The sequence below is a fragment of the Lissotriton helveticus genome, chromosome 1_1, assembly GCF_964261635.1.
Source record: "Lissotriton helveticus chromosome 1_1, aLisHel1.1, whole genome shotgun sequence".
Classification (NCBI taxonomy): domain Eukaryota; kingdom Metazoa; phylum Chordata; class Amphibia; order Caudata; family Salamandridae; genus Lissotriton; species Lissotriton helveticus.
Window position 1 is genome coordinate 1861423742 of NC_136057.1, and position 15608 is coordinate 1861439349.

The 15608-nt window shown below is 45.7% G+C and overlaps 1 protein-coding gene across 1 annotated transcript in view; it reads left to right on the forward strand.

Annotated features, from left to right (window-relative positions):
* LOC144754063 (flavin-containing monooxygenase 5-like) overlaps nucleotides 1–15074 on the forward strand; it is a 435529-nt gene extending 420455 nt beyond the window's left edge. Inside the window, exon 9 of the mRNA XM_078641585.1 lies at nucleotides 8912–15074. Within this exon, the coding sequence (XP_078497711.1) occupies nucleotides 8912–9260 (349 nt within the window). The 3' untranslated portion in view covers nucleotides 9261–15074. The remainder of the gene's footprint in view (nucleotides 1–8911) is intronic.
* Nucleotides 15075–15608: the final 534 nt, after the last annotated feature.

The following is a 15608-nucleotide window of genomic DNA, read 5'->3' on the forward strand; positions in this document are numbered from 1 at the left end:
AGGTGGATAACATGGCTAAGAGCATTAGCTCGGTAATGCATGAATATCGCTGACTTTTCAGCGATATTCATGCATTTCGGCCGATTTTTATCGCTTAGGAGATAAACCTTGATAATAGCAAGGTTCCTAAGCGATAAAAATCGCCGCAGCTCGGCGATAAAAATATTGCCGCTAAGCCAACATAGCGATAATTATCGCTAGTTGTTGGTAATATGCCCCTGGTTCTCTCAAAGAAAAGAACATTCAGCAAACGCCAACAGATTGCAACAACCAGAACCCACTATAAACTACACTGTTACCAATTCCCAATGAAGTTAGCCCTTGTAAATCCACAAGTAATTGGTCCCTCAGGGCCTCATTTATGAAAAAAGTCGCAACGCTGGTGAAAAACAGTGATGCAACACTTCTCATTGCGCCATCCTTGTGTCACCATGGATGTGCCATATTTACATTATAGCACTCCATGTTACAAGGATTGCACAGATACATCAGGAATCCTGACGTATCTGGTGGCGCAGTAATGATGCATATCGGCAGTGTGTCAGTAAACTGATGCAACTCCAACAATGCGTCAATACACATGGGGCGATTCTCATGTAAAAGGCCCTGTGTCACTCCTTATGCCTGCTTGAAGCAGGAGCAAGGATTGTGATGCAGTAAAGTCTTAGGAGTGCACAGTGAAATCTCATAGATTTCACTGCACCATTTCTATGAGGCTTTTTTACGTGGGAACGCCCACCCGGCAAACATTGTACCTGATGCAGGTATAATGTAGCATAGGGATTTACAAAGTGACGCATCTGCCTATACGGGTCACTTTGTAAATAGGGCACAGAGTGGCGCATTGTTTAAGCTGCCGCAGTGCCCCAAAAAGTGACGCAACGGATTTGCAAGCCCTCATAAATAAGGGCCTCAGTTTTTCAAACAATTGTTCAATGTCCAGCCCCAAAGGCACACATCTGTTGAAGATCGTAAGGAAAGATGCCATGCGTAGTCTCTGGAGACTGCACCTTAAACTTCATAGAGATGTCAACATATCTAACTCCTGAGGGTGGTGCGTTCTTTGTTTGATAACATCTGCAGCTTACAAGCGATTTACACCCAAACCAACCTTATGTAGATTTACTATTCAGAACCCACAAAAGAACTGTACTATCTAGAGTCCACAAGGGGAATGTACATTTTCAAACTTCCAAAGTCCTGCACCCACATTCACACACACAGCTGGTGCTTTGCTCACCAACATATTTTTCTTTACACCACTGCCAAGGAATTGACATACAGTATGAACCAGACCTAGTCAGTCACAATGACAAAGGCCCCAAAGAGGTCAAGGAGTCAGATCAAGTCAAAGATAGAAATGGGCAGCATCTTTCCACAAAAAAAGGCTTTACCAAGCGAACCTCTTCTCCTATTTCTGCCTTTTGATTGATACTGAGAGTGAAAAGTAGGGTTCAAAGCCATCTACTGGATTGCCAGGACATAACTACATAGAAATTGATGCTTCTCGCCACCTGTTTCAAACACACACAGGAGTGTAGGAAAAAACCTCCACTCAGACCACAGAAGAAAGAACTACACCAACCGATGTCAGCTCATAAGGCGATGCAAAGGTATCTAATGTTAAAGGTGGTAGAGAACATACCCAGAAAGCTAAGCTATAAAGGCTTTAAGCCTGATCGGAAATAAATCAGGTGAATGGCGTCCTATAAGGGGGACCTCCAGAACCTACCTAGAAAGCAACACTTCAAGATGATCACCCTGCCAGTGATATAGCCCTTGATAACATGGGTGATTTTGGGACATCCATCAGCCTAGACTTTCACATTTTAATTCAACTGCTGCGCAGGTAGAATCAGCACTTCATAGTGGACAACCACCATTGTCCATTGTGGGCATCATCCCTTAGCCTCTTCTCAATCTGCATCACTGCAGTAGAAACCAACTTGACACACTGGGGAATAGCTGTATATCCCTGATTTAATGAGTGACTCCTCAGCATAGGTTTCTGAAACAGTACAGACCACAATGCAAGTGATCAGTTCCTTTGGCCTAACATTCAGCTGCGGGAAGACCATCTTCTGACCATCCAGGAAGATACTGGTCCTTCCGGTACAATAGCAGTAACAGAGATGAAAGCCTTGCGCTCCTCAGATAGACATATGTGCCTGGCCTAACACATCCAGTCTCGGGAGATGAGAAAAGTTAAAAAATCCAAGGCTCCTGGGCTTCATGTTCACATGCATCCGGCAGGTTCTGCAGTATTGGCAAACACAAGGAGATGATGGACAGAGCGCTGAAACTTTTCAGACACTCACCTCCAGTCACAGATCTGGGTTGGATCCATCATCATTATTTAGCTCAATTCGCCACCTCAGTTTAGATCCAGCTATATGCAAATCAGTCTTGCCCCTGTGCCTCATGGGAACAGTCTAGCCCGAACTGTCAAGCCAGGTCTTCAGTGACCTGGAAACAAGCCTCCTGGGACCGGTTTCTGGGTAACACCCTACATCAGCCAGGCTAGCTTGAATCCAGTGGCAAAGTGAGCAAGGGACCCACGTCTGGGCATACCCTGCCAACGTAGAGCAAACAAAGCAAACCCAAGGAGATGATGGACGGAGCGCTGAAACTTTTCAGACACTCACCCCCAGTCACAGATCTGGGTTGAATCCATCAATATTCTGTAGCTCAATTCGCCACCTCAGTTCAGACCCAGCTATATGCAAATCATTCTTGACCCTGTGCCTCATGGGAACAGTCCAGCCCGAACTGCCAAGCCAGGTCCCCGTACTGGAAACAAGCATCCTGGGACTGGTTTCTGAGTAACACCCTTCATCAGCCAGGCTAGCTTGAATCCAGTGGCACAGTGAGCAAGGGACCCCCGTCTGGGCATACCCTGCCAACTTAGGGCGAACAAAGCAAACACAAGGAGGGGATGGACAGAGCGCTGAAACTTTTCAGCCACTCACAGATCATTCACTGTGTTTCTTTTGCGTTTAGTGGAGGTTAAAGTTTTCAGGTAATTTGCATGTACACAAAGGGGTTGTTGCATTTTGGTCACCTTACTATGGTTGCATCAAAATAGGAGTTGAATTACATTTTCAAAGGAGCATATTATACAATAACAGATCATGAGAGTTGGGGCAGGGAATAGGGAACTGAAATGTGTTTCATTTGATTTTATTGTGGTGCCTGGACAGTGAAAATTGCAAAAAACACAGTTGATGGACAAAATGTAGAACAATGTCATACATTCACCCCAGTACAAGGATCTGGGCCTAAATCCATCGTTTGTTTGCACTCCACACAACCCTGGGTTAGGCACTGGCTATATGCAAATCAGCTCTGACCCTGTGCCTCATGGGAACAGTCCAGTCCGAACTACCAAGCCATGTCTTTCCCAGACCAGATTCAAGCATCCAAGGACCGGTTTCTGTTCAGACCGGAACCAGCGCCACAAGCCCTGGGTCACAGACCCTTCACCACTATGATGCCAGCGTCCTCCTCGCCCCCAACACAGGACGCCACACCGCCTGCCACCATGCCTCGTCGAAGGACACCCAAGGACCATTCTCCTGCTGGAACTGCAGCTATACTCTTTTCCACCCCACAACGCTAGCTCCTCTCACCTCCCAACTGACCAACAGCGCACCTGACCGGCTCAACTGCATCCTCAACGCTCGCTCCCTCCACAATCACGCCACAGAAATTGGGAACCTCCTAGAAGCCACCTCTCTTGACATCGCCTTCTTCATAGAAACCTCGACCAACCCCAGCTCTGGACCAGACATCGCTATCCCCATCCCCAATGGCTACAAAATCACCCGCAAAGACCACGCCTACCGACCAGGTGGAGGCATCACCATCGTCTACAAGAACACCCTCCACATGACCACTCACTCAAACGACCCAACTACAACCATGGAAGACCTCCATTTCCAGATCCAGACCAACCCCATCACCACCCTCTGCTGCACCCTCGTGTATAGGCCTCCCGGCTCCATCCCCCCACCCTTCACTGACCCCATCGTAGACCTCATCGCACCCCAGGCTCTCGCATCCACCAATTACATCCCACTTGGTAACCTCAACTTCCACCTGTACAATCCCAGTGGACCATAACACTGCATCCCTTCTGGAGAACCTCGCCAACATCGGACCCATGCAGCCAGACACTCGCTCTGCCCTGTCTTCCCCACCAGCGAAAACATCACCTACAGCCACAGCACTGAACTCCTTTGGACCAACCATCACTGCTTGCACTTCACCTTCACCACTCCCATCGTACACCAGCGCCCTCACCACCCCCCGTCATAGCTGGAGCACGGCCACAAAGAACATCTCATTGCCTTCCCCAGCACTACCACACCGCCGACATCAACATACGCCAACACCTCAGCATGCAACCTCCACCGATGGATTTTCAACTGCGTCAACACTCTGGCACCCCTCAAGAAGACATCAGGCAAGCAACACTCCACGAAAGCCCGCTGGTTCACTCCCCCCTACACAAGTCCAGACGCACCTGCAGACAACTCGAGAAGAGATGGAGGAACACTGAAACCCCGGAAACCCACGCTACTTTCAAAACTGCCTTCAATGTAGACCACCTCCTCCTCAAAGCCACAAAGAAAACAGCCCTCCAATACAGAATCAATGCCAACGCACACAACAGCAAAGAACTCTTTACCATTTTCAAGGAGTTTGCCAGGCCAAACAGCTAGACCACAGATGTCCCACCCTCTCAAGAACACTGCAACAAACTCGGCACCTTCTTCCACCAGAAGATAAGGCAAATCTATGACAGCTTCGACACCCAATACCATACCAGATCACCCGTTACCACTGCACGCAACCACACCACACCTCAACAGATCATGCTCAACTGGACCCCACTCACCAGAGATGATACACTCAAGACGATGAAGAGCACCCACTCAGAGCCCCATTGGACCCCTGCCAATATCACATCTTCTTTAGAGCAGGCACCTCCATTGCCTCACAGCTTCACTGCACCATCAACTGCTCCGACAACTGGAAATATGCCGACATCAACCAGCTGCTGAAGAAGTCATCTGCCGATCCGACAGACCTCAAGAACGTCAGACTCATCTCCCTCCTCCCCTTCCCAGCCAAGGTCATCGAGAAGGCCATCAACGCCCAACTCCCCAAGTTCATTGAAGAGAACCACGTCCTGGACATCTCTCAATCCGGCATCTGAAGCAACCAAGCACCAAGACTGCACTCCTCGTCTGCCACCGATGATTTCAATTCCCTCCTTGACCATGGCGACACTGCAGCCCTCATCCTACTGGACTTCTTGGCCGCCTTCGAGACTGTCACCCTAATCATGAGACTCCATGACACCGGCATCCACGACAAGGCCCTGGACAGAATCCACTCCTTCCTCACTGGCCGAACACAACGAGTTAGACTACCTCCATTTCTCTCAGAACCTACAGAGATAAGATGTGGGGTGCCCGAGGGCTTCAACCTGAGCCCCACCCTCTTCAACGTCTACATGGCCCCACTCACGCCCATCATCAAAAGCCTCAGACTCAACGTTGTCTTCTACGCCGACGACACTAAGCTGATCCTCTCCCTCACCAATAAACCCACAGCTGGCAAGATCAACTTTCAGGAATGAAGGCTGTTGCCACCTAAATGAAAGACAGCTGACTCAAGCTCAACTCGGACAAGACCGAAGTAATCATTTTGGAACCCACCCCATCAGCCTGTGATGACTCCTGGAGGCCCTCCGCACTGGTAAACCCTCCCACTCCCACGGACTACGCATGTAACCTTGGCATTATACTGGACTCCTCACTCACAAAGACCCTACAGATCAACGCCATATCCTCATCCTGCTTCCACACGCTCCGCCTGCTTCGAATGACATTCAGATAGATCCCCATAGAATCCAGAAAGACGCTCAGGCTGTTCCGAAATGCATCAGGAGTTTGTTTGTCATATACTAAAGAAATAAACCACGTTTGAACTGGATTTTGGGCTCGGCGCAATCTGTTTCTTTGACGAGAAGGATTGGTGTTTGATATATATATATATATATATATCCAACAACCAAGTTGCCTGCAGTGAGGAGCCCACACAGGTGAGTTTCAATCGCCGCTTCTTTAATGAAAAGGAGGCATCACAAGCGGCCAGAGTGCCTCGACATCATAGTGATCCTGCCCAACGCGTTTCATGATGGACACTTCCTCAGGGGCTGTGGGCTTGAGAAGGGTGTTGGACACAGCAGTTTGAACAGCACTCGTTTTTGATAAAAAAAAGTCACCCGCCCTAGTGGTGATGTTGAGTGAGCATGAGTGAGCATGAGTAAGAAAGCAGTATTATGCTTGTGGGTCTGCCACTTGACCTGGAATAGTGAAGGAAATTCCTGGCTTATGGAGGCACTGATGGCAAAATATTTACGCAGGCAATGCTTAGCATGACAGGCACCTGTGACAAAATGTGGGCAGATTGAATATAATTCTTGCCATAAAGGTAAACACTGATAATGGCATATTTGTGGTAATTAGCACTCCAGGCAGTTATTGGGATAATGGTAAAATACTGATACTGATACTGGCATACTAGAGGTAATTCTTGGCATACAGGGCACTCGTGGAAAAATGCTGGAGCTGGCATACTTGAGAAAATTCTTGGCATCAGGCACCCATAACATAATGCTTGCATCAGCACACTGAAAGTAATTAGTGTAATGAGGGAGGCCCACAATGGCCTATTAGATGGGGCGGCTGTGACAAAATGCTTGTCTGGCACACTCAGGTCATTTTTGACATCAAGGTTGCCCTTGGTATTTGGACAGCATTAATGGCAAAATTCTGGCTCCGGTATATTATATGTCATTTTTGACCTACAAATGGCACCCATGGCAAAATGGTGGCCCTGGCAAAATGGAGGTCATTTTTGGCATTTTTGAGCACTCCTACAACGTTTTGGAACTATGGGGTCTATTTCTGGGGAGTGTCAAGATGTATTTGGCTAGATATACTAAGAAAGGACTTGAATATTTAGGGAGTGTCCTTCCAGAGCACATGGCTTTTTCACAAATGTATGTGAAAATGATGGTTTTTAAATGCAGCATTGATCTAATTTTTTCAATATTTCCTGCTGGCCAGGACTCCTCAAGCCCTCTTAGAAGAGATCTGGCTCACTTGTTTCAATAACTTGCTACAATTCAGGGGTATTATTGTGTCCCAGAATATTCAAAATCATGTCAGCACTCTAATATGGATTGACCCTAAAATGGACATATGTCTGTGTTGTATTTTTATATGAATTATGCAATGAAAGTTTATCCTTTAACTGATTGTGATGTCAGCATGGTTACCTCCTATGAAACTTAAGGGTCAAAGGTCAAAGAGTGATTTCATTAAGGTCCAAGAGCATGTGATGTCACTTCTGCTACCCCAGCCATTTTGTGGAATCGACCTCCATGTCCCCTGGCAGGGAGGGTGGGGGAGGACTAGACCAACAGTGCCCTCCTGTGCTATGGATTTCGCCCTGGGGGCTTTCAGGCTAGGAAGCGAGATGTAAAGGTTGTGTCGAAGAGAGCGCAGCGTTTAAACTGAAACCTGTACACACACTGGCATCAAGCATCCCTCTTCCTATTACTCACCTCACTCCCTGCAAGGCATGGTGCCGCTTTGCTGGCTCTGCATCCCGGCACAGTTTTTTGTGACAGGCAGAATTTGTGCCTGTCATAAAAGTACCGCACGTTTTCCTTTTCAAGGCTGAAAATTTTGTGATTTGAGGCTGCAAAATTCTGGAAACTAAACCTCAATATCCTGGGGGTCTATGCATATATTTATGTGCAACCCTCATTCCTGCTTTTTCTAGGCGGTCTTCCTTTATGCACCTGGTTAGCTACACAAATCTGCCTGTGGGGAATTGGAGCTCCAAGCCTCTCCACCCTACTGGCTAAAGTTACGTTCACACAATGAAGTGGACAGGCTGCACAAGTTGCCAAGTTAAAAGTGTTTGCATATACTGATGATTTTACAAACCTATTCCAGAGGATCCAGAGCCTAATGACCAGTAATAACTCAAGCATGCAAGTCTATTCATGATATAAAAGCAGGAGAACTATTGTTACAGATAATTAATTGCACTCCAAGGTATCAGAGCCATATGCGTGTATCACTGAATTGCTAAGGGAAGCAAATGGTGCAGTTTTGTGGACTGGAAAGACTAAGGATGTGGGAAAACCAGCAAATGGTGCAAGATGTCCATTAGCATTCACAAAACGTTCACATAGAGCAGAATTGAAACATCAACATTAGATGGGAAGTTAGTGATAGGGTGAGGAGGAAAGGGTTGCAGGGACAGATGGAGAATGAAAAGACTCATCAAGGAGAAAAAACAAGGAGCACCATGGATATCTGAGGGGAGGGGCACATTTCTGGAACTACAGCTGATTGACCCTGGTTTAGGCGTTTTTGATGAAAAGCAGGTTTAGGCATTTTTTATGAATCAGGTACCTCATATTGCACCAGTTGTATGTATGAAATAATTGGTCCAGTTCAAGATGACCCTGATTGCCTGCAGAGGTACCAAGGCACTCTTTTATTAGACCCTGGTCCTCGCTGTAAGCCATACTCTTTAAAGTTAATGACTTTTCTACCAAAGCTGGTATTTTTAAAATTCAAACCAAATCTATTCAGCTACTGTTCAAATTAGACAGTATTTCCATCAGATGTACATTTTTCTCTTTTTATTTGCCTTTCTATAGTATGCTACCCTAGTTTCATCCTTTGCATCATTTGCCCCCTTAGAATGAGGTGAACAAATAATTTAACCAAGCCTTAATGCAGATTGATCAGCACTTCTGAGCTGATGTTGAAAACCATGTAAAAAGCTAACAGAACTTATTATTTCTCACTTTCAGATACGTGTCAAGCCAACGTCACACGATACAAGTAGACTATGTTGACTACATGGACGATGTCGCCAAAGAGTTTGGTGTGAAACCCAACTTGCTCTGCCTCTTTCTCAAGGACCCTCGGCTGGCAGTGGAGGTGTTCTTTGGTCCATGCACAGCCTACCAGTACAGGCTTACCGGACCAGGAAAGTGGAAGGGAGCCAGGAAAGCTATCTTGACCCAGTGGGACCGCATCATCAAGCCGACAAGAACACGAATTCCAGATGTGTGTGTCAATCCTAGCATGATTCCACTTCTGTTCAAAGTGGCTGGACTAGTCCTGATGTTTGCAGTGATCGTCACTTTTCTAAAGTGAGAAAACGACAGTGAAGGAGGTGCAAAAACCTGCAAAAGGTTTACACCGGGACATTTAGCATGTAGATTTTCAGGCTCCCTGTTTTTTAGCACAGGTCTATTTACCATGGCTAAAACTCCCACAACATTGTCTGTTTCAACCATTGACTGGCTGCCAGCACTCACCAAAAGTGTTCCCTCAGCGCTCACCATAACAACATTAACTATCCTACATTTGTGACAAAACTTGGATTGATCTCCTCTGTTGGGGACACATTCACTGCTGATTATGAGAATCAATTTAGTCAGGTATGAAATCCTCTCTACAAGGGGGCCTGCCAATGCCTTTTTATGGATTTCAGTGGTTTTTCTTTAGGAGGGGAACAGAAGAGAGCGAAAAGCAGTAGAACATATTAATTAGGGTTACATTCTGAAATTAAATGGAACATGCAGAATCAAAACAGTGTATCCTAGTCATGGTATCACACACTAAATTGAAGACACACACTGAGTTAAAGATCTCATGCTACCTGAAATAGTCAAAAGAGGTAGATTGGTTTGGAAGGGTTATGCATGCTCACATGGTATATACTAAGTCAAGAGTATGCACGGCTATACTGAGGTCCACCACAAAAGCCATACCCGATGGCTAGAAGGGTCAGCAAGATGTCCAACTTAAAATGTAAAATATTTAGTAAAACAGTTAGAAGAATTGGGCAGTAACAAATTCAGGTTAAACATTTCTTTCAGTGGCAAAAGCAAAATCTTGCAAAGATGTGGTTGCACATAATGTCAGCAGTGCCATTCTAATGAGGCTTACTTTGTCCACTATTGGGTATTAGTGTTGAGCGAAGTGTGAAGGAATGGATTGATATACCCACTTAGAGGCCAGTCTGTCCTGACCTAAATGATCAGGTAGGGTGATTTTCTCACCAGATTTTGATGGCTTGCGGCCTTATTTACAAGCCCATTGCACCACCACTGCGTCACTTATTTTGACGCACCAGCTGTGCAACGGACTTGCCCATATTTACAAGGTCACATAAAGTAACCCTGCATCTCTTTTCATGGCCTTGTAAATATGGGCCTCTTCTACGCATCACTCTGCATGAAAGGGGCATCCATGGGTGTTGCTATATGTCTTCCCACACAACATCCATGGAACCAGACACATTCCCAGATCTGCGTTTTGTAAACCTGGGAATGTGTCCAAATTCTATGTCTCCCCAGAAAAAGCAGAGGAGTGTCACAATGAGGATAAATACTTTTATTTCTCCTCATTTCTCCTCCTTCTATTCATGCTGCCTTAAGGGAAATTCCATCAATGATTGTCTTTGTTCCCTTCTGCACAAAAAGAGTCATCCCCACAACACAGGCACCCTTGCAACTGATGCAAGGGTGCCTGTACTGGTGCATGGCAATCAATTGTGCACCAGCGCAGGGGAAAGCACATGAATGTGTTGTATGGTTAATACGACGCATCTGTGTGCTTTGAAAATGAGGCAGCTCAGCACAGCTAAATGGCTGCACCATTTTCTTGTAAATGATGCTCTTGGTTTTAAGATTGCGGTGGCAGTGAAAAGACACATGGTCCTTTACAGATTACTCATACATGTCCATAATTACCCAGTAAAAATACATCAAATTGGGTTCTCTAGTTCCTGAAGAGAGAAGCCGGCTCTCAATAGCATACCCTGTCAGGCCTTCCATTCCCTCAGAGGCCCTGGCTGGGTAGAACTTTGGAGGTAAGCATTTCTTTGTAAGTTAAGCTTCCCTGACTGGTGGATGTTTAATACCTAGGCCCTGATTCAGACTTCACCGGAATCAAGGTGCTATTTATCGTACCACGTAAATAATGATCCTGCAAGATTCATTATTTATCATATGTGATAAATAACACCTATCTACCTGCCTAGCACTCTTTCTGCTCTCCCTTGGTGCCACGAGGAACCTCCATCTTGGAGAGTTGGCGTTCTAGTTCCTCTGACACATGGGGCTATATTAACCCGCGCTGCACGGAGGTGAGCACCTATGGGGTTATTTGCTCTTCACCTCGCATCTCTGCTGAATGCTTCTATTTTTTAATTCTTGTATGGTGCTATTGTTTGTTAATTGCTTCCTCATACCTGCACTTTAAAAAAATACTTACAGCTTGTTTGCACACTTTCTACCTGACTAGCACTGTTCCTGCTCTCCTTGGTGCCACGAGGAACTGCCATCTTGGAGAATTGGCGTTCTAGTTCCTTTGACACACGGGCTATATTAACATGCGCTGCACGGAGGTGAGCGCCTTGGGGTCATTTGCTCTTTGCTTCGCGTCTCTGCTGAAGGCTGATATTTTTTAATTCTTGTATGATGCTATTGTTTTTTAATTGCTTCCTCTTACCTGCACTTTGAAAAAGTTCTTACAGCTTGTTTGCACACATTCTACCTGCCTAGCACTCTTTCTGCTCTCCCTTGGCGCCACGAGGAACCGCCATCTTGGAGAGTTGGCGTTCTAGACACACAGGGCTATATTGGATCAAGCGGTGACCTGCTGGATGTTTTACAATTGGCTCAGCTCGACCAGCATGTCAGCCTTCCTACTCATCAAGCTGGACATGTACTTGACCCTATTTGTACCAACTTCCCTATTTTATTAAGGGACCCTTGTCCGGTCACCTGGTTGTACCATTTTATAACCCACTTCTCGTGGGAAGTGTCCAATACTAAGCCTTTAGCACATTCATGGTACAAATCAGCCTTTGGTAAAATCGAACCTCTTGAGCTAAATATGGCCTTGGTAGCTTCCAGACCTAGTCTGGTGGGTGAGCTTGAGGAATGTTTGGCTAGGTTCTCTAGCTGGCTCTCGAATGCAGTTGCGATAGTGGCTACAGTATATGTTCCACTAGGTTGGCTAGGGAATCTCCATCCAAACCTTGGTTCAACCCATCGCTCAAAGCCTTGAAGCATGATTGTAAAATCCTTGAGCAGGCCTGGCGGAGGAGGGGTTATTGCATCGATGATAAGCGGAAGCTCAGAGATAAGCAGAAGATATATTATGCAGCCATCATGCTGGCTAAAGGGCAATTCTACTCGGCCCGCATTAAATCAGCCAGCAACAACTCCAAGGAAATTTTCACTATTGTTAAGAGCTTCACGTCCCCGTTGACCCAAGCAAGTGTGTCGTCTTCTTCACCTACTTGGTGTAACACTCTCTCCTGTTGTTTCAGGGATAAGATCCTGGCTATCCAAACAGTATTTACCTCCTGCAACATCAGTATGGAGGCATGTCTGGTTGCAATCTGCTGGTACAGCTAATTCTCTGTCAGTGTTTAGGCCAGTCGATCCATTGGAATGTCTCAAGATTCTTAAAGGTCTAAAGTCTGGCTCGCCCTCGGACCCCTGTCCTGCTAGGATACTGGCAGCAGTTGCTGAGGTCGCAAAAGCAGAAGTGAATTCCATCATTAACATGTCCCTCCAGAAAGCGGTGGTACCACAGGCTTGGAAGGAGGCCAAGATTCTGCCACTTATGAAAAAGCAGTCATTGGACCCCCTCTGTCCGGGGAATTACTGGCCTATCTCCCTCCTTCGTGCTTTGGCAAAGGTGTGTGAGAAAGTGGTAAATAAACAGCTCACCGATTTTGTGGAAAAGGAGGCGCTCCTGCATCCAGCTCAATCGGGGTTCCGGGCGTCCCACAGCACAGAAACAGTGTTGGTTGAGGTGGCGGAGGCCATTCTGGAGTGTTTGGACGCCGGTGGGAGGGCTGCTTTAATTTTGCTTGACCTCTCGGCAGCGTTTGATACGGTCCCGCACTCACTTCTTCGGTCACATCTGGCCAAGATTGGTTTGTCAGGTGCTGTGTGGGGCTGGTTTCGATCCTTCCTGGAAGGGCGGGTCGGGCATATTTGGATTCCTCTGTCCTCCTCTTCCCCTCAGCCAGTAACAACGGGAGTCCCCCAGGGATCCTCCCTTAGTACCCTTCTTTTTAATATCTATGTCACTCCTCTGATATACTTGGCAGAAGAGCTGGGGGCTAAGGTGATGGCTTATGCTGCTGACACCCAACTGCTTTTTACCTGGGACAAAGACGCGGACTCTGTACTTTTGGTTCAACATTGCCTATCATCTATCTTTACATGGCTGGCGGAAGCACAGCTTAAGTGCAATGAAGAAAAGTCAGAGATTCTGCCATTTGGTCAATTTCCCCTCAATTTTAGAGAGCAGCTCTGGCCTCCTGAGTTCCCACTATCTACCTCGTCAGGGATGCCAGCTAAAAATCTGGGGTTTTGGTTTGAAGAAGGCCTCTCTTTCTCAATACATATAAAAAAGCTAGCCGGCTGCTGCTTCGGCCTGCATAAAACTTTTAGAAGATGTTTTCCTCTCCTGCCTCAGGCAGCGAGGAAAACAGTCACATCTGCGCTGATCTTGTCTTGGCTGGATTACGCCAATGCCCTTTACGCTAGTATCCCGGGCTACCTGCTGAAGAAACTACAGGTGGTTCAAAACACCGCAGCCGGACTCCTATAGAGCCTGTCGGCCAGGGACAGTGTTCATCAACAGTTGTGCTCTCTCCACTGGCTACCCATGGTGGATAGAGTGAAGTTTAAACTTTTGACTTTTGCCCAACGTGCTCTCTACGGGTGTGACCCTCTTTATTTGCAGGGGCGTCTTTCCCTCTATGTTCCTGCGCGCTCCCTGCGTTCTTCGTTCTTATGTTATGCCCAGGTCCCAGGTTTTAACCTTCAGAGGATAGGGGGCAGCTCTTTTGCAGTGAAAGCGGCGGTTGCTTGGAATGCTCTTCCTCTTGTCCTGCACACCAACCAGGATCAAGTTGAATTCAAGACGAAATTGAAAGCACATCTATTTACATGAAGCCCACTGCACCTACCCTGTCTGGTACCATGCCGGGACACTCATGAGTAGCTGTGCGCATTATAAATTTATATAACATATCAGAGGTTTTTGGGGAATGACATGCAGATTTTGGTGCTTACTGCACAATAATCTACATGGTCTGATAAGTACTGATAGAATTTTTTCTCATAATTAAATGTTTTTGCACATGTAATAGTATTTACATGTAAAACCTAAATGTGTATCTTTCACGTTTAACTGACTGTAGTTAACATAGGTCTTATTTTAGGGTAGCTAATGTTTTACTGCCAAGAGTCTTCTTGGTGTGTATCTTTTTTACTTCAGAAGAAAGCTGTACAAGCAACCGTACCATTCGTTTTCTCTTCCCCATATGAATGTTTGTTTTATGCAATTCTTACAATATGTGCTAATGACACCTGCAGAGTACAGCTGAGCCCAATTTATCTCATTATCTTGCAGATAAAGTTTAAAGTGTGTTTAGAAAGCCTGCAATGTGTACATGGGTGTGAAACTAATGGATCTGCTTTATCTCTGTTTCTTAAACCTTATTGGTTACCCTTCCTAGGAACCATGTGTAGGTGTAACGAAATGTTGAAAATGTGTTCTAAGCTAATCCAATGTAGACACAAAATCAGATGCCTTTCTCCTATGTTAGAAGCTCGTCTGCCAGACTCTTAGAGAGAATTACCTTTCTATTGCTTATGAGCAGATGCATTCTATTACCTTTCAGAGGCTTTTCTTGCTGACACTCGTCTAGCTTAGATGGTAGGGTGTTCCCTTTATGGGAAAACTGATTTTGTTCTGTTATATTTGAGACAACTTTATGACAGTTTGTCCTTTCTCTTATGATTTTTAATTTATTTTTAAACATATTAACTAATGCATTCATGTATTGACTATTGAATTACAACTAATTTGATGATTTGAGTTTGTAGCTTTGCCAATCCTTTAATAAACGTTCATGGTTTGCAAATCTAATACTCTCTAATCTTTGATGGAGCCTAGTGTGCTTGCTTCACGTTATTGAAATGCATTGAATGTGATATCAGCCTCAGTCGAAACTAAAGCTTTATCGGGATGTGAGTAAAAGTAGGTAATCAGATTTATCATAATCCAAGATCCCGGGACAGATATTGAGGTTTTGATTTGTCTGTTACAGGTGAGGTGTCTGAACATGAAGCGCTTTCTTTCGGGTGCACCAAGATGGGGAGGGACTCATTAAACTTCTATGGTGAGATTTTACTAACTGGGATTTCTGTCTGGTAGATCCTTTGTGCATGGAGTAGACTGCAGTAGTCGGGGAAGGAGATCCGAACATCCAGCATCCTTCTATGTTCAGGTAGCATTGCTGGAAAGATACGGGGGACATGCGTTAGGGTCTCCTTTAGTCGACCTTCTGTGATTTCAGCAGATTTTAACCAATCGGGTTGTTGGTCCAGAATTGGTTGAATTCCTAAATGGAGGTTCTTGAAGTTGAGCTTTATGTAAAATGGAAACCCAAGGTCGAAGTAA